Source organism: Ictidomys tridecemlineatus, chromosome 14 (assembly GCF_052094955.1).
Source record: "Ictidomys tridecemlineatus isolate mIctTri1 chromosome 14, mIctTri1.hap1, whole genome shotgun sequence".
Classification (NCBI taxonomy): Eukaryota; Metazoa; Chordata; class Mammalia; order Rodentia; family Sciuridae; genus Ictidomys; species Ictidomys tridecemlineatus.
Genome location: NC_135490.1, coordinates 60,456,116 through 60,480,940, shown reverse-complemented (window position 1 = coordinate 60,480,940; position 24,825 = coordinate 60,456,116). Strand labels below are relative to the sequence as shown.

General features: G+C 39.4%; 1 protein-coding gene across 12 annotated transcripts in view; it reads right to left on the bottom strand.

Moving 5' to 3' along the window:
• Positions 1 to 24,825, bottom strand: part of Unc5d (unc-5 netrin receptor D) — a 505,989-nt gene that overhangs the window by 59,883 nt on the left and 421,281 nt on the right. For 4 of the 12 annotated variants that reach the window (XM_078031186.1, XM_078031193.1, XM_078031187.1 and 1 more), the window contains 4 exons: positions 14,525 to 14,710; positions 12,334 to 12,405; positions 10,443 to 10,820; positions 6,074 to 6,158 (listed from right to left, as the gene is read on the bottom strand). In XM_078031186.1, the coding sequence (XP_077887312.1) occupies positions 6,074 to 6,158; positions 10,443 to 10,820; positions 12,334 to 12,405; positions 14,525 to 14,710 (721 nt within the window). The remainder of the gene's footprint in view (positions 1 to 6,073; positions 6,159 to 10,442; positions 10,821 to 12,333; positions 12,406 to 14,524; positions 14,711 to 24,825) is intronic. The other 8 variants (XM_078031190.1, XM_078031191.1, XM_078031196.1 and 5 more) reach the window with 2 other exon arrangements.

Below are 24,825 nucleotides of genomic sequence, written 5' to 3'. Positions count from 1 at the left end.
AATGTCCAAACATTCCAGGATCCTGGATTTAAGGCTTGTCCCTGAGTGGCTGCTGCTTTTGGAAGGTGATGGAAACTTAGAAGTGCAGCCTGGCTGAAGGAAGTAGTTCACTGAGGGGGTGCATTTGCAGGGAATATTGGGACCTTCAGCCTTGCCACAGTCCCAAAGTGATGGGGCCAAGTGACCATGGATGGAAACCTCTAAAACCATGAGCCCAAATAAATCTTTCCTCCTTTTAAGTTGATTATCTCAAGTACCATGTCACTACAACCAAAAGCTGTCTAACAGAGGGGTGCAGCATAAGGAACACTTTATTAGAAAATCTTGCTTTGTGTCCAGTCCTGCTATACCCTAAGGCAAACCTACAAGTTTTTTCTGATCAAAGCTACAAAATTAGGATGATTATATTATTATTTTCAAGGTTAATGTGAAGATAAAAATGTTTTATCAATGTATAAAATTTAACATGCTATATATCCATATATAAATATATCAATTAGAGTTTTTCTTCTTATCATCTTTAAGAATTCGGTATCACTGTATTGCTATGTTGCATACAATACCAACATTTCCAAAGCAGGCAAGTACCTACTACTGTTTTTCAGATGAAAAATCAGAGACACTTAGAGTTTTATTAATTTACCTGTGGTCTAAGCATAGCAGCAGCAAAGCTTAGACCTGCAGGCAGGACCTCAATGCCTGAGTACACCTACACTCTGCCATGGGGCTCAAATTGTTTCTGAAGATTCAGCCTTGTTCCCAAGCTTCCTTCTATCAATGCTATAATTTAACAGTAGTTTACCCCCACAGACCTCTAAGATTTGCTCAATTTGATCCTGACTTGCCTAATACTTGGTGCTACGACAGAGGAATTCCAGAGGCACTTGCTTATAACAGCCAGAATTTGCAATACAATGTCAGAACGCTGTTTTCTTATTCTCCTAGATCGAGGAAAAGTAGCATCATTTAGTCCATGTGCTTTGGAATTGAAGTTGGACATTCTTGGTTCAAATTCCAGCTTTGATTAGCATGTCCTGGTTAGGCAGTTTTAGCTTCTTGGAGTTTCCACTGTTAAGATTTTTTTTTTTTTGGTCTAAAATTTGGTACAAAATTCTCTTCCTTAAAATATTACTGTGGAGATTAAATAAGTCTAATGTATATGAGGGTTCTTTACAAATTATATGGAAACAGGTAAAGTAACTTATTACGTTTCCAAGAATGTAAAGATGGCTTTCGGCAAAACACTATTCACATATATGTACAAAAAGTTAACTGAAATAATTTCTTAAATATTACAATTAGCTGTGTAAGTCAGCTTTCTGTCACTGTGACAAAATGCCTGAGATGGTTAACTTATAAGAAGGAAAGTTTATTTTGGCTCATAGATTGAGAGGATGGTTACTTGGTCCTGTTGCTAGATGGGCCTGTGGAGGAGGCACAGTGCATCATGGTGAGAGAATGGGGTAGAGGAAACTGCTCACCTCCTGGCAGTCAGGAAGCAAAGAGAAATACAGGAAGGGGCTAGATCCCCAAATCCCTTTCTAAGGCTCAGCTTGTTACCAAATTTCCTTCTACTAGGTCCCATCTCCTAAAGTTTCCACCACCTTCCAATAGCCCCATAGGCTGATAACCATTCCTTCAACACCTGAGACCTTTAGGAGCCTTTCAGATCCAAACTACAGCACTGACCAAAGGCGCAGACTACTGGAGGAAGTTGGAAAGATTCATTATGGTAGTTGTTTCCAGCCTGAAAATATAGAAGGCACAGGAATGTTGAAGGGGAAAGTGACACCATTCTTCATAATGCAAAGTACAGAGTGTCCTTTTGGAGGCTCACCAGGAACACAAGTTGGATCTCCCAAGAGAGAGAGGGTACATTCAGTGCAGACAAAGAATAGCCTCACAGCTTATCAAAATATGAAAACATAGCCACGTGAGATAACTTGAATACAGGGGGTTGTTTGGTGTCTTTGATTCATGCCACAGAACCATGTCCCTGGGAACCAGGGTTGGAATTGGAATTAATTGTATCAGTTACAGTTCCCATAAGTCATTACCTTGCTACACCAGGGATGTAATTCAGAAAGGGGCAATAGAAATGTGTGGTCAAGAGGAAAATGGAGCAGACTTTAATTTAAAGATGTTGCTTGGAAGCATAAAAATGTTGTTTGGAATCCTACTGTATTCTGCGTGTTGGAGGTGATGGAGGGTCAGCAAATCCAATTCTTACACCCATGAAATGAAAGCAAGGGAAAAGTGGTGGCTTTCGAGGCAAAGATGAAAGAAACAGAGCAATGCATTCCAGCTCTGTGGACTCCAAGAAAAGTTTAGGATGACAGATGGACAGCATGAAATGAAAATAGAGTTTCCAGTGACATTACAAAGAAAAGATGATACAATGGCCTTTTCCTGATTAATCACAAGATTAAAAGCTAAAGAACATAGATCTCAGCAGCTTCTTGGCACAGATGGAAAAAAAATTCATCCCAGATTAAAAAAAAAGGGAGGGGGGAAGTAGGAAGGCATTTCCTATTTTTAGTGTTTTTGTAAATACTTTGGTGCCACTCAAAAGGGAACGAGGATTGCCAAGGAAGCTAAATGGCCTGTAGCCCAGAGAACGGTCATTTCCTCAAGAGACAATGTCTGGGACGCTTTCAGTAAGCTAAAAGGGAATGTGTGCTTCCTACAATTTCATACTCTAAGAAAATGCACACCTCATCTAAAGTTCTGACTTCTATCCAGCTTCCTAGAGAGCAGTTATAGACTCAAACCCTAGGTAGAGGTGGATAAGCCATATTGGTTAACATGGAATTTCAAAGCTAAAGACAGCCAGGACAGTGACCCCAGAAGGCCAAGCTATCTCTCTATGTCTTTGGGCTCTGCCAAGCTCATAGGTATTTCTCAAAACTGCAGGATGTCCCGAGTGATCATTCCTTTTTAATACTTCCAGGACATTTTATTTAAGCTCTTGGATATTCGATGTCTGGTGGAACATTTCAGCTCTGACTTCCTAGGAAGAAGCAGCTTCTAGTTTAGAGACAGAGGTTAAGGGAGGTTGTAAACTAGGTGCCTGGTAAAAATGTGAAAGAGCTCTGTGTTGGTTCTTAGGAAATGAGGTAGAAGATGCTGGGGGTGAGTCTGAATGGAAGGAGCTGGACACAGGCTCAGTCTGTGGATTACAATGAAGGAAGGAGGATGCAGAGATAGGACTTGGTAGGAGGGGGGTCATAATTCAGGGAAGGCTGACTGGATTCTACCTTATACAGTTGACCCTCCAATATCCTTTGGTTCTGTTATCTGCGGATTCAACCTCAGATCAAAAAATATTATTCACTAAAACAATGTAGTATAACTGTTTGTATAGCATTCATGTTATATTAGTTATTATAAGTAATACAGAGATAATTTAAAGCACACATAGGAAGATGTGTATAGGTTATGTGCAACTATTATGCTATTTTACCTGAGGGACTTGAGCATCTATAGGTTTTGGTATCCATGGAAGTCCTGGAACCAATGCTTTGTGGATGCTGAGGGATGATAGCATTTGAGTTTTGCAGGACAAAGTATTGAAAAACACATTGTGTAAAGGACAGGATCTCAATTTCAGGCATGTATGATTTTTTTAAGCAAATCAAGGGATAAAAATGAGGTGACTTCTACACAGTGAACTCTAATTTTCAATTTGCTGAACTCTCACCTAAGATTTGGAGAAAATTTAAAACTCTGGGAGTCTCCAGTTTTCCCCATTAATGGAATCATTTAGACACCAGCCGCTTTGGGGGCATACAGGAAACGAATATAGATGTAACATGACTGAGAAAATAACATGAGTGCCCAACACAGCCCAGTCACACACCCCGCGAAGAGCCTCACCAACAACAAACTTGCAAAACCTTTCTTCCGTTCCTCTCAAGTCCCAGAGAGCAGAAACCTGGGGCCACTGGGCTCCTGCAAATCCTTTTACAGAAAGAGCTATCAAAATCTGTTTAAACAATCTATTTCTCTGGTTGTTTTCTTTCCAGTGTTTTTTCTTTCAGGTATTCTTTGCTAACAATCATAACAAAAATATCTATTCTAAAATAACCAAGATGTTATGACTAAAAATGCCAGAGGTATATATCCAGTTTATGAGAGAAATTGCTTTCTAAAGAGGAGTTAGGTTTATCTTCTGTGGAGGAAGGCAACATTTCTACAAATATTATCGTTGCGCTAAGAAAATAACCAACTACTTTCATTAAGAGTATGAGACAAGATTTGTATTTGTTCGTGTAATTGAATTTAATGCTGCTGAAATTTGTCAGAAAGCTATTGAAGTGTAGACCATATTTTTTTACAGTTAGGAATACTGCCTAAGAAGTTGTCTTTCCGTTTACGTAGAGCAGGACTTATGCTGACCTTAAAAGGGTCATGAATCAATCACTGTATGAATTTGCATAATGATGATGGCATCAAAGAGTACCTCCAACAACTCTATTTTTTATATTGTATTTACTTATTTATTTTCGGCGCTGGGGATTGAACCCAGGGGCACTTTATTATTGAGCTAAACTCTCAGTCTTCTTTTTTAAAACTTTTTATTTTGAGGGACTCGCTAAGTTGCTCAGGCTACCTTGCACTTATGATCCTCCTGCAGGGTCGTTGGGACTGCAGACATGTGCCACAGCACCTGGCCAATCAACATTTGCGGGTCCTGCTTAGGGTTTGCCTACCAATTCACTGTTTGCCATTTGGTGCTCTATGCTTACTTACGTACCAGTGCCCCTAAAATGTAGACTCACGAACAGTTTATGCTTCTGCAACTAGTTTTTCCCTCTCTAGGGCCCAGTGGGTCACTATTTCACCAACACATCTCCATCTGATTGACTTCAAATTTTCAGAAGAACTTCCATTTCATATTTAAAATATCATGCTTAGTGTTTTTTTTTGTTGTTGTTGTTGTTCTTGTTTTTTTTTCTCTTATTTTAATGGTATACCCAATTAAGAAAACCTGAAAATAGGGAAACTTATAAAGAACACAGCAACAAACTCCACTGTAATTGTACTAGCCTAAGCCAATAATTATTATCATGTAGGTGTGTTTCCATATAGTCTGTTTTTTTTTTTTGTTGGGTCTACTTTAAATACCTTTAAGTTCATATATCCTAAGTGTCTATTTCAGTGATTTTTCGACTTGTGTGACCACCTTCCAGAAATTTACTTTTAGAACACTGTTCTTATTTCTTTCTGAGGTAAAATGGATATAAAATAAACCATACATAATTACATATGCAACTGAAGAAGTTTCTTACACTCACATGCACACACATCCACACATCTGTGAAATCATCATCAGAATCAAGCTTGTGAACATATCCAACATCAAAAGCTTTCCTATCTCTTTATAATCCCTCTCTCCACCTGGCCTCCTTGGTCCCCAGGTAACCACAATCTGGTCTGTGTCACTAGAGGTTAGTTTGTATCCATAATTTGTTTCTTAATATTCTTAGTATCTCATTGTATAAATATACTCTTGTATAAATATAATCAATTCACCTACATAGAGAAATTTTCTTGTTTCCAATTTTATGTTACAAATAAAGCTGCTATAAACACGTGTACTTTAGTCTTGAATGGACATGTTCTGTTATTTCTCTTGAGAAACTACCTAAGAGTGGAATAGTTGAATCATATGATAGGTGTATATTTAACTTGTTAGAGACACTATCAAACTGTTTTTCAAAGTGGTTACACCATTTTGCATTCCAACCAGCAGTGTAAGAGAGTTGTATTTCCTTCACAACCTTGAGATCATTTGGTATGGTCTGACATTTTAATTTTGACCATGTAAGTGGGAGTTCAGCGGTATCTTCTTGTAGTTTTCTTTTCATTTCCCCAATAAATGATGCCAAACATCTTTCATGTTTTTATTTGCTATCTACATTATCAACTTTGTTAAAATGTTTCCTTAATTGTTTTCTTTTCCCTATTTTTAAAATTAATGCACTATAATTATACATAATAGTGGAGTTTGTGGTTCCATATTCCTAGATGCATACAGTAAAAGAATATAACATCTATCTCTGTCTCTCACCTGGGTTCACCTTGGTTGATGGACATATAAATCTCCCAAGAGTTCTCCTCTGGAATGGCACCATGTGGTATGAGTAAACTCACCCCTAAGACAAAAAAATGCAAGAGGTTATTCATAGGTATTCCAATTGTTTTAAAGTACAGCACTGAAGTACCTTATAGCTACCCACAACAAAGAGCCTTCTCAAGGCAATTTGTGAAATTCTAATCCTTAGAAGGTTTATTCATTGTTTTATAATTGTGACATAGAGAAGGGAATATTATTCCATTGAGTATTCAAATCAGTTTCTTTTCTAAATTTTAAATCTTTCCAACATTGTTTATCTATCAAAAGACTGGGGTGTCCTAAAACCAGGCACCATCAAACATATCTGGGAATGTTTTATATATATATATATATACACACACACACACACACACACACACTTATATTGCTATAATACATATATATAAAATATGTATAGTTATATATATATATATATATATAAAATATCTGAGAATATTGATACATCAGTTGATCTGCTCCCAAATTTTAAAATGTCTTTATCTTATTTGTATCCACTCACTTCTAGAAATGTACCTGGGATAATGGGTGAGCTAAGATTTGCGTAAACCTGTTATGAATTGTACATAAGGAAGCAAGATGAGGTGGTAGTCAGTTTTTTTTTCCAAGAAAACTAGGAAAAATAAAAGCATCTGATAAAAGCTGAGGAACCTTTTAGGTTATTGTGTAACCAATATTGTCCTAAATTTGCAAACAGAAGCTAAAAGAGTTAAGCTAAAAGTGACTTAACCACATTCATATTAATGTGAAATTGCAAAAAACCCAGCAGTGTTATGAGCAAAATCACATAATGCAAGGAGGAAAGGCATAGGAAGTCACATCACACTGCATTTTAAATGTCCCCTCTCTTCTCTTGAATGCAGTGAGGAAAATATTTCACTTTGGCCAAGAGAGATGTCTAGGGAGAGCTGAGATTCTTTTTAATGTAGTTTCTTGTTTATAAAAAGAAATGAAATAGAGTAATAGTATAATCTTTACAAAATAAAATCTCAGGGCATCCTATTTTTTGAATAATGCATCTCCTCATCTTTTTTTCTCTCTTTCATTAGAGTTAATCACACAAAAAGCTTTCAGGCTGCTGCTGCTAATTTAAATCTAGAAATGGCAACTTTTTTTTTTCCTTAGCCTTCTACGTGCTTATATTAGCAGCTATACAGTTGAGGAATGCAAGACTCATTGCAAAACAAGTTATTTGTGATTCCTATGTATGAGCAATATTTGGTAACATGCTAGTTATCATTAGTATCTTTCAATAGCACTAAGAATGAGGCACATTTAAATCTTGCTCACAGCCTTACAGCAAGGAGACCCATTTATATTCTGGACCTTAATTTCAGTCATAGGAGAACTCTACCGACACACTTAGGGACCTCCAGTCAGGAATGTGCCTCCTTGCATTTTCTAGTTTTCCTTAAACAGAGTTGCCAAAAGAAGGGGCCTCCATGATATCCTTTCCTGCTGTTGAACACAAGTTGCAATGTAGAGGATATTCGGTGTATTTGGCTGTCAACCTGAACATGTCCTAGTTACTGTGCCTTGTCTTAGTTTGACGTATCACTCTCTGCTGCTGCCTTCCCTTCAGGCTCTCTAACCCACGAAGACAAAGACACAGGCAACCCCTACTCTTCATAATGCCACATCACATCAACAACACTTAGCAGAATGCCTTGCACAGAGCAGCAACACACTAAACAGATCATACACACATGAATAAATGAAGACGATTCAAAATTCCTGGTAAAAACACCAGGCTGTAAGTCTTGTTGTCTGATGTAGATCATCATGGCTTAATGATCTACTTCCAGATCCAAAGAGAAGGAATATGAATGAAGCTATCTGAAAAGGGGCTATTAGGCAGCACATCATGTCTTTGTTCTTTCAAGTCAGCTTAATTCCCTGGGTTTAGATTGAAACATTATTCATGATACTCCTAAATTCAACCAGAATCTACAGGATAATTGGAGCTTTAAACTATTTTTTCTCTTCTTCAATCAGAAATTATATTATTATTATTATCTGTCAAACATACTTCCCTACTCCTACCCAAACATGCAAATTGTATGCAGAGTCTGAAGACAGTCAATCAAGGCAAGGGTTGTAGAGGGAGGGAGTATTGTTGGCAAGTTATATATATTATGAAGAATGAGAGGCACTGTGGGAAAGTTTTATGCCTATGGTTTCTTAAAGAAGTATTCATTTTCAGTATGTCATTCACTAGTTAACTCTGATCAAAGAAAAATACATTCCCCCCCAATTCCACCTGCTATTCTGACAGCCTTTTATTTGATATGACAACAGAACCACCTGTCTGAGTTTCCTGTTTCATATTTTGCATAATAAATCATTTCTAGCATGTGCCATATGACAATTTGGGATGGATGGCATTAGAGCAATCTGATTTCTATGTGTTGCTTTCTTTATCCCCAGGGCATATTTTGCATTTATATCCTGCAAATAACAGGAGATATGTTTCAACTCCCCACATTTATTTTTTTCCAAACACATTCATAGACTCTTGTTCAGTGCTCCTTGTCAAGAACTTTGAAAATTCCCCTTTCACAGAATAGGTGTGTGGGAATCATTGTCAGAGCTATCAGAGTTCTTAGTTTTCAACTTGGGTCTTTGTTAAGTCAGAGGGGGAGGAAAAGAAAGCTCTTTGGTTCATCATGATTTAATCTCCTCACTTTCTTTAATGAACATAAAATAAACATAGCGATGAGTGGGTTGGTCTGGGCATTCCTTCGATATGTGTAGAAGATACATGTGTACATACACACACACACACACACACACACACACACACAATATAAAATGACAAAGGGAAGAGAAGGGAGGAGTACTTGCCAACCTATTTAATTCATAACTACTGAGACAATGCCAATCATGAGCTAGGAAGAGGACATAAGGTGAAAGCACAATGATTCAATGCATGACTTTGTATGAGTTATGATGTGTGTATCTTGTTCTTTGAGAGGGTAAGGGATGTGACTTACATTTCTTCATCCAGAACACACCCTTGTAACTTATGAAACCTTACAGGGAGAGTACTTGGTAAATATGGTTGACTGATTCACTCTACATTGAGTCATCAAAAGAAGAGTGACATAATACACAAACATTTATACACTGATGCTTACACATATTTCAACCAAGATCCTTTCATGTCCAAAAACCCTAACCAAGAAAGCTATGGAGGATTGGAATTTTATCCAAACATAATGGCATTAGAGGGTTATTTAAAAGAAGTAAAACAGATTTTGAAATGACATTTAAAGAAAGTAATTAATTTGGGAGAGAATGAACATGTCAACATTCATCAACTTAAGGAAAAGTTGAGTTTCAAGTTAGTAAACTGTTAGAGAGGTCAGTTAGTTAGAACAATAATATTGGACTAGTCCTATTACAGATTTCATTTTATCAGATAAAATTTTAGTTAGCTTTACTTTAGAGAGAAACCTGCCACAGCCTTGAATCTGTGCTACTCTAACGATGCTTGCAGATCCAATGGCCCCATCCCTCTCAGCCAGACACCCTGTGACTCAGCACACTACCCAATTCTCATTGCTTAGGACTCAGGGGACAAAGTGAAATTCTGCCACCCACTTAAGTCCCAGGCTGCAACTCCAAAAACTAATCCACATTTAGGATGCCATTTTAAAAGTGAGCAGAGCTGGGCACCCTATGTGTCCTGCAAAACATCAAGAAAATCTCCTCTCTTCCAACCCAAAGAAAGAAAGAAAATACTTGGAAATTAATTGTGCTTACAACATAGCCCAGGAACTGAAGTGGCAATTCAAAGGAGCAGCTTTGCAATGACTATTCATCATCGCTCATCATGAAGGAAGTCGCTTAGCAAGGTCTATGAACACTGAGTGTGTTTATTAGGTCATTTACTGATGAAATGAGACTGTCATTGCATTAATTTATCTACTAGCATATAAGCCATGCAAAGCTATAAACATGGTACTTGTTGTGATCTTGCCAAAGAATGATTTTGGGGCTACTAGATCATGCCCCAGGTAACATATTTCAAAGGGGTTAAAACCCAGGGGACTACCTAGACACTTCCAGCTAATATGCCTACCAACTCTAATGGGCATTTAAAACTTTCTGAGATAACAACCACAAAGCCTAATCTTTGCCTTGGTCCTGGTGTGCTGTGTAAATCCAATAGACCGGTAGAGTGGTGGCATTTCTGTTCTGACAAAAGGATGATAAACATCATAAAATGACTTTGACAGGATATAATTATATGAAGTATTTAAACAAACTCTGGAAAGTACACAGGCACACACTTACCACCCACCTGTATTTGGCATTACTAGGCGCCCTCCTAAATGGCCAAAGACACCAGTTGTCCTCAGTTCTGTCCTTGTGGGGAGTGATGACAGATTTTGGATGTATGGCGTTTTATTTCGGGGATGCATTGTACTAAAGCTGCGGTTGTTTCCATGGGGAAATGTCCCAGAGTGATTCTTGCCGTGGTACTCGGCTCTCTCAGACACTCCCAGAGAAACCATGAATGAGCTCTGCACTTTGACTTTGATGTCCGACAAAGGGTTGAAGAGGGAGGACTCTGTCATGAGTTCCTTGTCCAGTGGGTCCTGTAGACAGATGGGACCGCTGTATGTTCGGCTCACTGTCAGGTCTGGTTGCATGGCAGAATTCAGGAGCAGGGAGTTACCTGGGTAAAAAATATATATATATACTGATCTGTCACTCAGAAACTACGACACCTCCATTACCCTTTCACAGCTGCCTTCTCTAACTGCAGGCCCACCCTGAGAAAGCAGACACAACAGGTTGGTCACAACAGGTTGGTCTTTAGTGACCAACACCTTGAAACTCTGGCCCTCCTTCCAGTCCCTTCTTTCAATGCTTCCAGACTAAATCCTTCACCTTCTGAGATCCTTACATGCTTGATTTGGAAAACAAATATTTCTGGCACTCTGGCAAGCAGCTCAGGTATTGTTGTTCATGTGATTTTAACTGGCAAAGAAGAGCTAAAAAAAAAAAAAAGATGTTTTGCAATCCAGTTCGGAGCAAAAATAACATCTGTTCATTTTAAATGGCAAGAGATGACACAGCTTGGTGACTAGGTAGTGCTGTTTATAATGAAGCTGCCTGGTTTCAGCACATTTTTCGTGGAATTCTGGGCACTTTCTGGAGCTGCAGGAGGACATGATGTGTCCTCAGAGCAAATGGTTCAGGGGACCTCATGAATCGCTTCATGTCTCAGTAGCCAATTCACTTGAACATTGCATATGTCACCGAGAGGAAAACAATACTCCATATGGGGACAGAAAGCAACTCAGATTCTATGTGGGGAGCAGCTCAGAACAGTCTCCTTTCTGTCTGAAAACAAATGAAAAAAAAAACCAATCTTTACAAAAGCATGAGAAATTGGACTTTGTCATCTGTTGGGGAGCACCAATTTTTTCTAAGCCAAATATTAAAAAGAAATGCTGTGATATATTTTTGTGATGAAGTAATCTCGTTTATTAGTAAATAACAAAATAACCCTCAGTCCCAAACCTCCCACCCATATCAGTCCGTCAATGTGACATCTCAAATTGAAACCCAAACCATATTAAACAATTTTCCTTTGGGGCCTGACAGAAATGTTTAAAGTATGGTATTTTTGAAAATGTTGCAATTCTAGGCCATATTGTATGATCCTCTATTGTTTTCCCATTTTCATAATTTGTAACAATGCCAGCAGGAAATCTATAACCCTGACTTTTACCACCTCTTATTCAGATGCTCTAAGATTGCAAAATCACAGAGAAAATGTAAAAATAAGATGAAATAATGCTGCAAGATCTAATGTCTCCTTGATGGTGTATTTTTTCCAAGCTTAGAGCTACTGTGCCAAGACAAAGGCCAATCAAGCCTCTGAGTTTTGTAACAGAACCACATTGAGTTCTATAGCTTAGGAACCATGTTCTTGTTTATGGTCTCCAGGCAAGAAGTGGGACTGCAGAATGATCCCATGTCTGCAAAGAGTTGGGAACTGACGTTTCCATGGAGACTTCAAGAATTATATGTCCAAGTCTAGCAAGCCCTCACCTACTGAAACTTAATTTTTGATTATTCTTGAAAGACTCTCCCAGCTCATGTGAAGCAAAGAAATGAAAAATATTTCCTAAAATTAGGTAGCACAGACGTGGAGAATGCTTGATAATAAAAGTACGTACAGGGCAGGGGATGTAGCTCAGTGACAGAGTGCTTGCCTAGCATGCACGAGGTCTTGGGTTCCATCCCCAGCCCTGAAAAAAAAACAAAAAACAAAAAAACAAACATATACATATGACAGAGTCCACAGTTGAAGAATGAAGTTGGGGTGGGCAGGGGTGAGTGGCCCTGATCAGACTTCAATCTACTCTTTGAAAATCTATTTTCAAGTTCTTAGTCTACTATAAGCATAACATTCTATTTAATAGGGCTGGGAACTGAAACCTGGGCCTTGTGCAAGGCAGGCAGGTGCTCTACCACTGAGCTGCACCCCAGGGCATTAACAGTCTCATTGTTTCCCTTTCTGCAGCACCAGATCTATTGTTCAAGAACAGATACACCTAAGACACTGCAGGTGAAAGCCACATACTATGCATACGAGGTGTATCATCACAAGGAATATAGGGATAGTAGCAGCTACCAAGGATTCTTTCCTATATCATTAGTTTCGTGAGATCCTTGATCAAAAGTAAACAAGGTGGTCAGACAATTTGGCAAGGTAATGTATTCATTTAGAGAGTGACAATACAAAATTCCCTTTCCTCCCCAAATGTGCACAAGCCAGGCAATGGCACTTCTCACCTGCTACTCGGTGCTCATGAAGCAGGATGGCAGCCTGTACTGAAAGTATCATCTTCCAGAACCATGTTCACTCCATTTATGAGCACTTGCCATCCATGCACCAAGGGATTATATGGGTTATTCTAAACAATTTTATCCTTACAAGAACACTATGAGTTGGATGTTACTATCCGTATTTCAATTTATTTATTTATTTATCTGTCTACAACAGGGACTGAACCCAGAGGCACTGAGCCACATCTCCAGCCCTTTTTATTATTTATTTTGAGACAGGATCTCTCTGAGTTATTTAGGGTCTCTCTAAATTGCTGAGACTGGCTTTTAATTTGTGATCTTCCTGCCTCAGCCTCCCAAGCCTCTGGGATTACAGACATATGCTTCCATGCCCAGCTCAAATCTGATTTTAAAGACTGAGGATTTATACATAAAACTCTCACATATATGTATTTCCTCTAAATTCATTAAGTGTTATGGTCTAAGATACTGACATTTATTATTTGATGGAAATATATTTCTAGTATCTGATGTAGTATAAAAATTAATTCTTCACTACCTGCATTTTTAATTAAATCATATATATATAGTAAACAATATATCCAAATCTAGAGGATGCATTCTTATCAGAGGCCTAACACTGAGGTGCTCAAATATAAACGACAAGACGAGTAACTCGACTCTTCTGGCCATTTTTCAATTGTTTTTTTTTTTTTTTTTTTCCTATCAGGTTTGGGTTTCCCTTTGAGTAGCTGTCTCCTCAATCAATGATAATCACTGAGACTTTGCAACCTGGGTCACGGGTGGTACTGATAACACAGTAAATATGAATAAAGGAAACAATATGGACGAAGAGGGTCAAGATTGAAAACGTCATCTTCTGAAGGGTGACAGTTCCATTTTCTCTGAGACAAAAGCCACATAGGTCTCATCCCACCTCACAGTAAGTAAAATATTTGGTTCATAAAAGAGAACTAACTGACTCTCTTTTGAAAGGTAGTATTGGTATGTTTGGCATGCTAGATGTCCCTTCCCCCACAACAAAAGAGTTGTTGGACTAGGCAAGAGCCGAGAGTCATTTTGGCTGGTATTTAGTTTGTGTCCCTTGCTAACTGACCCACCCGTCCTATATCTTCTGAGATATTCTTACTTATTTAAAACAGAAGAAAAAAATGTATAATATAATACATATGCCAGGGAGGTTGTGGTCTGGGCTTGGTGCTCAGCCTGGAGCAACAGTATTTTAGTTAACTCAATTAAATGATATCCTCCAATCAGGCTTCTTAGTGGAGAAAGTTAGGTAATTTGAGGTAAACTAACTCATTAAACTCACTATATTTCAAAAATGGAATTGCTTCATTTATAAATGTTGCTCGTGGTGAACTGAGATCCATTTGTCCTCCCTGCAGCTGAGGACCTAAGCAGACCACCCTGTGGAGCCTGGTGTCCTGTCAAGCCTGGTAGCGGCTCCCAGTGCCAACAGCTACCTTCCCACAGGGCCAAGGAGAACACTGGGGCCCTGTGGGAGTGTAGTCCATGGTCCTGAGGGCGAGGTATGAGGGGACCTGCGCCGCTGACCTTGACGGACTGTTTTGAAGTTGAAGGTCTGGAAGCCACCTGTCAATGCAGAAGAGTCGATGACGTCCACGCCGTAGTCACTCTGGCTCCGTCTATAAAGGGTGACACCAATGACCAGGACTGCCACGGCCACAACTGCAGCACCCAGGCCTGAGTACAGGGCAATGTCGCTGGCATTCTCGATGCCTGAAAGACACAAGAGAGACCTTAAGTGGCCAATGTAGGCGCAGAGCCAATGAGCCACACGGGGATGCAAAATGAAATGCTATTGAATTTTTGGAGCCACTGCTCAGAGAAAATGACATATGTAGCTAGCCACACAAGTCGTACTTTCATTCACACAGTAATCATGTTTCTGAAATGCCTTGTATAAATCAAAGTGATGCTAGTCAAATATCTTAACTGCATTAAGGTAGCTTACCATGTAATAGACTCTTGCAGAGAATCAATTTTGCAAAGAACATAATATTTTTATAGTGAACGCAGACAACTCCTTAACTTATTTTAGGAAGTCATATTTACCTGCAAAATACTTTTTATATCTTATTTTTATTTGAGGGAGGACAGACTCATACAAATGACAGAAATAAATGGGTGACTATTCTGCTTATACATGACTTGGGGCACATGCATTTATGGAGAAGGGTCTAAGGTAAGAAGCTAACATATGATCTGTGAGTCAAGAAACAGAGGACCAGAGTTCACAAATATTAATTTTAGCTTTGTTACAAATCATTCAGATTCAGAGAACACTGATGACCTCAGTTTAGGCATACACAATCATTATGAGAGATGAAGGTCTTGGTTCCAGGGGTTCTATGTCCATGTAAATAATCTCTGACACCAATTAAATGCTAGCTGCTAACACTTCATGGTGGAAGCAGACTGGTCTCTAAGAAGGCACATGCTGTTTCTCCCATACCTCTCCTACTCCATCCTATTGAATGCATGGGCAAAGCAAAAATAAAAGCGTTAGTTTGGATTTAGAATGTGGGTGTCTCCCCACCACCCCCAGAATGTGCTGCCAATGCTTTTCAACCTTTTCCAGATGTGCCCTGGGTATGGTTCATCCGTGGAATGGATTCATAGCGGTGGATTCAGCATAGATTTATTTCCAACAACATAATCCTAAAAGAGGTGGAACCTCAGAAATTGTGTGGAAATGGAAGGTGGCAAGGGCTACCTACATAATTAATCTTCCCACCGATTATGCGGTAAGTACACTTAATGGGTACCAAAGTAATTACTATGTCGCCCTGTGTTGGGCCCAGAGGATGAAGATGAAATAAACCCATCATATATTTACCTTGTAGTTGCATGGCACTTACTATGCATTCGCCGCACCCTAATGTGGCACTTATGTTATCAAATGAGTAATACTAACCACACAAGTAAAGTGAATTTATTTTCAACAAAGTTAGTGGACTGTAAAATAAGGTGCTCCCAAATTAAAGAGTGAATAAGGAAATTGAGCAGAACCAGTTCAGTAATAGGGCAGTAAACACATAAAAATAACTTGCAGGGGAAAGCACAACTGTTAAAAATAATAGTATCTAAAAGGTCAGAGGTTTGTCAGACCCAGCTAATAACTAGAATAGCCATGGTGGGTACTTGGACCTTGGTTCCAATTTCATGATGGCCCAAATGGGAGGGGTGGGCATGGAGACCTACTTCTCTGATCACCCAGAAACACAGGCCTGTTGAGTAATGTCCACCCTGGAATTCCTAGGTAGGTCTGCCTCTGTCATTTGGAGGGAGACGGAAGGTACCCATCAGTCTGCTGGAGTCCCCACCAACCTACTACTCGAGGAAATTCCACAGAGAGAATAAATAGACCCAGAGCATGAGGACACAGGACACAATAAAAGCATCAGGCCAGAATACCAGGCCAGGGAGGGAACTGTGGATTCAAACCAATTAGCCCTTTTCTTCCCTTCCCTCCGGTTCCTTGGGCACTGCTGACTGATGACACTACCACCTTAAAAGGTGTCTCTAGGGAGAACACACCTGCTCAGCAAATGTGCACGTGCAGAGAAGCCGCCTGGCAGTGCACGGAATGCAGCTGCTTCACTGCTGAGCAGGCAAAGCAGAGACAAAGACACCCTTAGCTTCCCAGGTACTAAAACACAAAGGACCAGAAGCCAGGAGGGTGACCTGGGCAAAATGCCCAAGCTGCAAATGGATATCACTGGGCAGGGACATAATGAGACAGAATGCAGGAGCAGGAGTATGTTGTCACAGTTCCCCTGGATTTCCATTTTGTCCTTACATAGCCATTCTCTTGCTACTCAGGTAACCAGAATTCTCATTCTCTCTCCAGATATAAGCCCTATTTTTAGGAAAAGTCCCTACCTGTGCCTTGGCACTGAACTACAAATGTTTGATAAGACTCACTGTGCTTCCTCTCCCAGGAAAAGTTGCAGAATCTATTTGACTTAAGTCCAAGAGAATGAGATGCTAAATGATAAAATTTAAAAAATGAGTGGAGAGACTTTGGGGGTAGGGTAGGGAAAAAGGGAGAGAGACCTGCATGGTGTGTGCTGGCTCCCCATGAGGCTCCTCTGACCCTGGGAAAAGCCAGGAGCCCGTGGAGAGGGATTTCTGCAGAAATGTACACAAAGTATTGATTGATTTTACAAGAATATTCTGTTGTGGGAATTACAAAGTTCAGGGCATAATAATTTCATTCATTGAACAAACATTTGTTGAGGCCCAACCACGTAACAGAAATAAGGATGCATGGATGAATTCACACATGGTCTGTAGTCTCTCAGTCATTTCTTGTCTAAAAGTCAGATGGTGATGAGACCATGGGGTTCCAGGTATAGCTGTGGAGATGGGTACAAGTACCCAAAGCCATATTTCACATCTCAAGAGATGAAATTCCACATCCTTACCCACAGCTCAAGTTCTTCTCAAGTTGAATCACTGTGCTTTCTTCTTCTTTCTCTTGTCTTCTTCTCTATCTTCTTATCTTCTCATTTCTAGCTACCTTCTTGCACTTCAACTCATTCTTTTCTGCTCCTTTCCTGCCTTGGCCCTACTTTGCTGTCTTTTTTAAAGTGTAGTGTGGCTTTCCCTTTAAAGATCTCTGCACATGCATAAAAACTGGAACAGTTCTTTTCTGTGTGTGCTCAGAACTGGTCCCAAGATGGGCTTGAGGTTTTGTTCCATATTTTCTTTGCCAGGTTCAGGAAAGAAGGGAGAACAAGGTATGTGAGTGTGTGAGGGGCACACGGATGGTGCTTGTGTGGAGTTATCATGTGCATGCATACACACATGTAAACACACACTGGACTCATGTTAGAAGAACGTCAGACTGGCTGGAGAGAACCACTGTCATTCATACCTAGAAGAATTGCTCCACCAACTAGACTGGACCCCGTGGTCCCTTCCCAGGGCTTGACAGCTTTCTCTATGTCTTTGTGTTCATGCTTTTAACTCTTTGCTACAGTGTCATCCATCCCAAATTCAATTGTAATTAATAAGACTGCCAGATAGATGCATGCAAGATAAAGGCCCTAGGTGGAGGTTGGTTCAATGCACCACCCTCCACCCCACCAGGCATCTATCTGTCAAGTGTGAGCCCATGGTCCCTCTCCCCCAGGGTGGCTCTGTTCTGGCCAGTCCAGCAAATACTATCTACTCATGGTCTTCAGAACTCTTGTTCATCTGGGGTTCCTATAACTCACTTCGGATTGTAGGCTTTATTATTAATTATCTGACTTACAGTGAGTTGGTTCTCCTTAACTACTTGAAGCTCTTTAAAAGAAGTACCAGCTCTATAATTTTCCACAAAATCTTGCAAATCATTGTGCACAGGAATGCATCGGCTGCTTGCCTGGCCTCAGACTGTAAGGACAGAAATAATATAGAAACTGTGGTCTCAGGATAGTTTTAGAACTCCTGCTATAAGGGTTCTCCTTCATTTACATTTGCATACCTGTATGTTGTAACCATCAGTTCTCTCAGGAATACACACCACTACTGATTTGTTTGCTCCAGGTGATTTTGAACAAATATATCCACAGATCAGGCTATTCTGTTTCTTTTCATGGCTATGGGATACTTTTCTCTTTCTATTTCATAAACAAGGCTTTCCATGTTAATATACGAGATGTCTTCCCTATTTTCTTCATCCCTATTTTCCTCTATGATAGAGTCACAAAAGCTTCAGGCAAATCCTAGAAGGATTCAATGCATAGTAGAAAAAAAAAGTTTTGCTGCGTAGAATCTACTGCTATACAAAACAAAACAAAACCACCCAAAGAAGTGAATGAGAAGTCTCTTGGACTCTGAATTTGTCAGAAACTACTGAGGAATGTGCTCACTGCTGGGGGGAGTACAGATGATCTGCAGAGAAAGGTTTCAGAGATTAATAGAGAGTAGGAAACTAGGACCCTGGATAGGACATGTTTATGTGTTCACTGGGCCTGGAAAAGGGTTGCTGCAAAGTGCTTCTTCGTGATCCTAAAGCATAAATGTGTTGCTATAAGAAGAGAACAGGTCCGCAGTAGGTGCTCAGTGACCATTAATTTACGAAGGAGCTGGTAACCAACCCTTCCCCTTCTCTAGCAATGACTGAAAAGGAGGACATGGCCTTTTATTACAGCAATTGGAACTCTGGCTAGATATTAAAATGACCTTTTCTACAATGAGGGTTGTTAAAAAATCCAACTGTATTTCTGAGGGAGATTGTGAAACCTCCTTTCGGAAAGTCTCTAAAAACCAGCAGGACTTTATAGGAGCCGGCAATTATTTTATTTTAGTTTTTTTGGTCAGAGCTGGTAAGAAGGACGAAGTGACCTTTCAAAGTCCCTTTGAATTTCATAGTTCTAGGAATGGGTATTAACAAGTTTGATGGCTTTATGAATTATATAATCTTCTCCAGTCATTTATGGCAACGAATGTCCCTAAAGGACTCAAGAGAAGGGCTGTTGACTTGATCTGCTTTCTTGGTTTTGTACAACTCCCAGGTGAAAGACATCCTAGTGCCTCTTACTAATGGAACTTTCACTCAATTCCTGTGATATGAACTTAGCATATATCAGATTGGAATCTATTTTGTGGGACTCAATAAGCCACAGAGAATCAGCACAGGAGCACACTGGGTACCTTTCACAACATGATACTCTGCTTTATCTCTATTAGAGTACAGGACGACTATTGTCCCCTTTTTAGGAAAAAAAAAAGGCAAACATACTTGAGTTGGTGTATATAAGGCTGGGAATTGCTAAGAAATCCACATGATAAATATTCATAAGGACAGGCCTGTGAGAGGCAAAACAAATGCAAAAACAGAATAGCTGAGCTGTTGAGGTGGAATCCCATGGAAGGCCAGGTAAGGGCCATCCCCGGAAACACAGTCCACCCAGACAGGGATGTTGATACAAAGAGACCTACCAGAATATTTAATTGTATGCTGACGTATAATAGAAGGTATATTTGAAGCTCTTGTCAAGAAGGAATAATTTTTTATTTAACTCATCAGAGGAAAAAAAAAAGCTTTTAAATAGTCAGCCTTGGTAAGCAATTTTCATTTATATTTGCAATCTTTGGAATCTTACCACCCCCTTCACCAATCAACATTTCTGCCTTCCCAGTTTCCCATCTCTGGAAAAGTCGCTATTGTTATTGTAGTTGTTTTATTTTAATGAATGGTGACAGCAGCCGTGCCTTAAATAGCACTTACTATCTGCCGGGCATTGTTTGATTTTATCGATACTAATTTCATTTAGATACTAATTTCATTTACTCCATCCAACAATCTTGTAAGAATGCCCTCATTTGGGTGTGTAAACTGAGGCAACAGAATAACTTGCCTTGCCCAAAGCCCAGTGGCTGTTAAGCGCCAGTGCTGGGAATCAGTCCCAAGCAGTCTGTCTCCAGAACAGATACTCTAGACCACCCCCTACCCAGCTGTGACTTCTGTCTCACGGATCACACTGCCTGAGGACCTCCCAACTAGAGCAACCCGGTCACATGATTACCCTGATGCTGGGTTCCCTGAGAACTGCAGATGTGATCTCAGACTCGCGCTCATGGCGATCTATGAGGCAGGCATTGCTTTTCCCATTTTATAGATGATGATAATTAGAAAATGGCAAAGTCAGAGTCTGAACTCATATCCACCTTTAGTCCCAAACTGCTTAACCTGCTGTGTTCCTTCCCAGCATCTCCTCTTTGCTCTTTCCACACCTGCACCTGGGTTAACCTGTCTTGCTGGAGGAAGTCACCAACGACACTGGTTGGTGTCATTTAAAAACCAGGCACCACACAATCTCACGTGAGCCTGCCCTGTGGCTCGATCATTATTTAATTCCCATTCTCTGGCCAAATGACATTTTTCACCACAATGGTTACCCTGGACTCACCCCCACTGTTCTTTCCCCCTTCTTTAAGACCTCTACTTCTCTCCTGCCCTCTTTCTTGTTGGAAAGATGGAGCCATCCTCTGTGAGCTCACTCCTTACAACTCAAAATTCCTCTGTTCCATTGCATATCTTTCTTTTCCTCTCCTCTATTCCCTGAAGACTTGCCCCGCTCTGTGTCAGGCCTGCTCTGATCCATCCCTTCCCTACCTCCACAGGGACATGGCTTCATTTATTATTCTTTTGGTCTTGCATCTTCAAGATTTTCCTCCACACCGGAGCCTTGCCCTCCGCCTGCAGAGGTAGTCGAGTTTCTCTAATTACCTCTCCCCGAGATCCTTCCCTCAACCTACTCTCTGATGCACTTCTCCAAGATGCAGCCTTCTTTCATTACATTCACTGAGTTTTTAGCTCTGTTTAAAAGATTTGTAAGCATTTTTAAACATTAAATATCTCAGTTCATGCTCCATGATCTCTCCAACAATTTAACTATGGCCAGTGTTAAAATAAAAATAAATAAATAAATAAAAATAACACTTGTACAAGATTAGAAAAATGTTTTAGGAAGTATAAAAAAGTGAGTCTATGCAAAGAAAAACTTTTTCCTCCAGTTACCACTTCTCCAGGAATAATCACTTGATTATCATCCTGTGACTCCTTTTAGGAAAAACATGCCAATATCCTCCATTAACCTTCCTTTTTTTTTTTTTTTACCCTAAGAGCTCCATATTATACTTTCTTTATTGTAATTTCCTTTTTAAAAATATATACGTATATGTGTGTATATATGTGTATATATATGTATGATCATTCCACCCATGCCTACTTCATTCTATATTATATTTGCCTAGTGCAGAGCTAAGCTGTATGATAATTTATTTAACTAGTCCCCTTTCCCTTACCATGTGATTCCTTTTACCCTTTAAAGTCTCTCTGCTCAAATCCTATTCCCTCTTGAAGGTCATTTGCAACTGCATCAACAGTAATGTTCTTTGTCTTATTCTTTAGCACTGCTAGAATAGCCAATCTTCCTTTTAGAAAAAAAAAAAAAGTTCCTTCAATTTGATTCTCCTGGTTCTCTGATCTGCTGGTTACTTATTGTTCGGTAACTACCCTTCATTCTCCTAATTCGAATGCAGGCTTTAAAGTTCAGTTCTTGGCCCTTTCCGTTCTCTCTGGTCTCATCTAATTGGATGCCAACTACTCCCTGGATCTGGCCCAGTCTCAAAGTAACATCTCTTCTCATCTTCTCTGAAGATCTGGTGCCATATTTCCTTCCTATTGGCTAGATAAAACCACCTCCATCATGGGCTAATCTCTCAAATTGGTTATCTGATTTGCAGATTGGCCAATTTTACCTCCTTAAATATTTTCTCCTGCTGAATTATCTTTCTTCTGATATTGATGCCACCAATGACCAGGCTGGAGATCAAAGACTCATCTTTGTTTGTTGCAGTTGACTTGCTCCTGAAATCACTGACATGCCTCACTGATTGTATGTCCAGTGCTCCCCACATCTCGATTTCAATAAGACAAACTCACCAATTCCACATCACACAGTCTCCTCTGCCTAGCACACACACTCCCAGTTGTTGAGAATTCTGAACCATTTCCCATGTAAATTTAAAACACTATTGTGGTACTGCCACCCAGATACCTCCCAATGACTTGAGTCCATTCCCAGGTGGGTGTTTTATCTTACCTCTCAAGACACTTTATGTTTTCCCTACTCTGGGATTTCATGTCCTTTTTCCATTTCTTATCTACTCTCTGGTCAAATCTATAGACTTTTATCTACTTACATTTGCTCTGACTTTTACAGAAAGGCTCTCTCTTTCAACACCTGCTTCAATTCTAATCACCTTCCAAGGCTGGCAGTAAAAGGTTGTCTGTTTTATAAAATATTTCCTGATAATGGTACATTCAGACACATTTTAGTCTTAATCTTATAGGGCTGACAAATTTAGCAAATCAAAACATAAGACATGCAGTTTAATGCAAATGTTCAGATCAAAAAAGTGAATAATTTTAGCATAAGTATTTCCCATGCAATATTTGGAACATTTTAACTAAAATTTATTTATTCAGTGTTTTTCCTGAAATTCAAACTTAATTAAGGGTCTTACATTTTATCTGGCAATTCTATCTTTAAATTGCAACAGAATATTTTTTTTTTTTTTTGCCCATCAGATAGGGAGAAAAGTTAAAATAGAAATAGAGTCAAAAAGAACAGGTTTTGAACTCTGGCCTTTGAGAAAATTACTTCACTTTCCTTAATTTCCTATTCTGAAAATGGAAGCTGTAAGTTCTGTGTATAAATTCTGAATTACTATGCATTTGAGAGAGGAGCTTGTGAGTTCATATGCAAAATAAGTACCCTGGGTTATTTGGATACTTAGTTTTGGGGTATTTAATGGACAAAACCCCATTATGTCCATCAACGGTAGAGTCAGTTAAATCACTGAAAATGGTAGTAAGGGAAGGCACACACTTATGATGGGCTAAAAATTCGATAATAAAAAATTGAAAATGGTAAGAAAATCACAAATGTGGCCTGTACATGTGGGCTGAATTGATTCACGGGAGAAATGATTCTGAAGGACAAGGCAAATCATGCGATTTGTGGAAAGTGCTATACTTATGTAATTGAAAATAATCAGCAGGAGATGAAGAAAAATGATGGACAAAATAAGGGGAAAAGTATTTTAGAGTGTGGTTAGAAGATCGCCATCAATGCCAGTGAGCTTAGAAGCACCTAGAAGTGTGCTGAGAATTTGCGGGAATGGGCCAAAGACAGTTCTGTGGGTTGAAGGTCCCTGTCACACAGGTTTACACAACCTGAAAGAGAATGTGCACTTTGCAAGTGTGAACCCACATCTGCAGAGCAGTTCCCCAGCTGGTGGAGATCATAAAACACAGGGGTCAACATTATTCTACTATAGGTGAAGCCCGTGTCCTTTGGGAAAAGATGCAGGATGGATTTTTTTTTTTTTTTTCAGTGAAGAGAAGAACATACATATCTGGTCTTCAGACTCTAGGTGTGCTTTCAGGCTATTTGATGAAAATGATTTCTAGATGCATATTAGTGCCTAGTATGGAGTAAAGGACTGTTCAAGATTGTTCCCTCACCTCTTTTCTCAAATCCCCAATACTCTACATTGTATTGCTTTTGAAGGGGAGGACACACTTATTTTATACATTTATTTCTCTTTTTGCATTTCACTGAGTCACAGCTATTTGTACAGGACTATTTGTACAATAAAATTGATAATATGGAGGAAGAATTATTGATTGTTCACCTTAACAAGACAAAGTCCAGTTAGTACTTAGTAGGAAGACTTAGGTCAATAACTCAGCAAATATTTATTGAACATCTACTATGATGTAGATCTGTGGTAGCTGCAGCAGTCAGATGGTAAATAAGACTATAGTGAATATGAGACGACCATCTGTTAATGGGGATCCTAGACCAGTATAAGGGCAATAAAATAAGAGTATAGAAAGATGGAAATAGTTTTAACTTGGGTAAGTTAAAGGGGCAGCTAAACCAGACTTGAGTGGCAGGGGATTGAAGGCCTTTCAGAAAACTGAAGGAAGAATAAATTAAGCAGATTAAGGGTTAGCTTTAGGGAAAGAGTTTTTAGGCAGAAATTTTAAGTAGAACATATATGATGCTGAGATGCCAAAATGCACAAGGAGTATTTCAGAGAACTGAGAAACACTGTTTGCCTCAAGAGTATAGTAATTGAGAGAGCAAAGAAGAAATCTAGCCAATGAGAAAGGGAGGGAGAAGGAGAATAGCAAGGATGGTGGAAGGAGACCCTCATCATTATACAAAATACATGTATGAAGATGTGAATTGGGTGTCAGTATACCATATATACAAACAGAAATATGATAAATTGTGGTATAAAGGTGCATTAAGAATTGT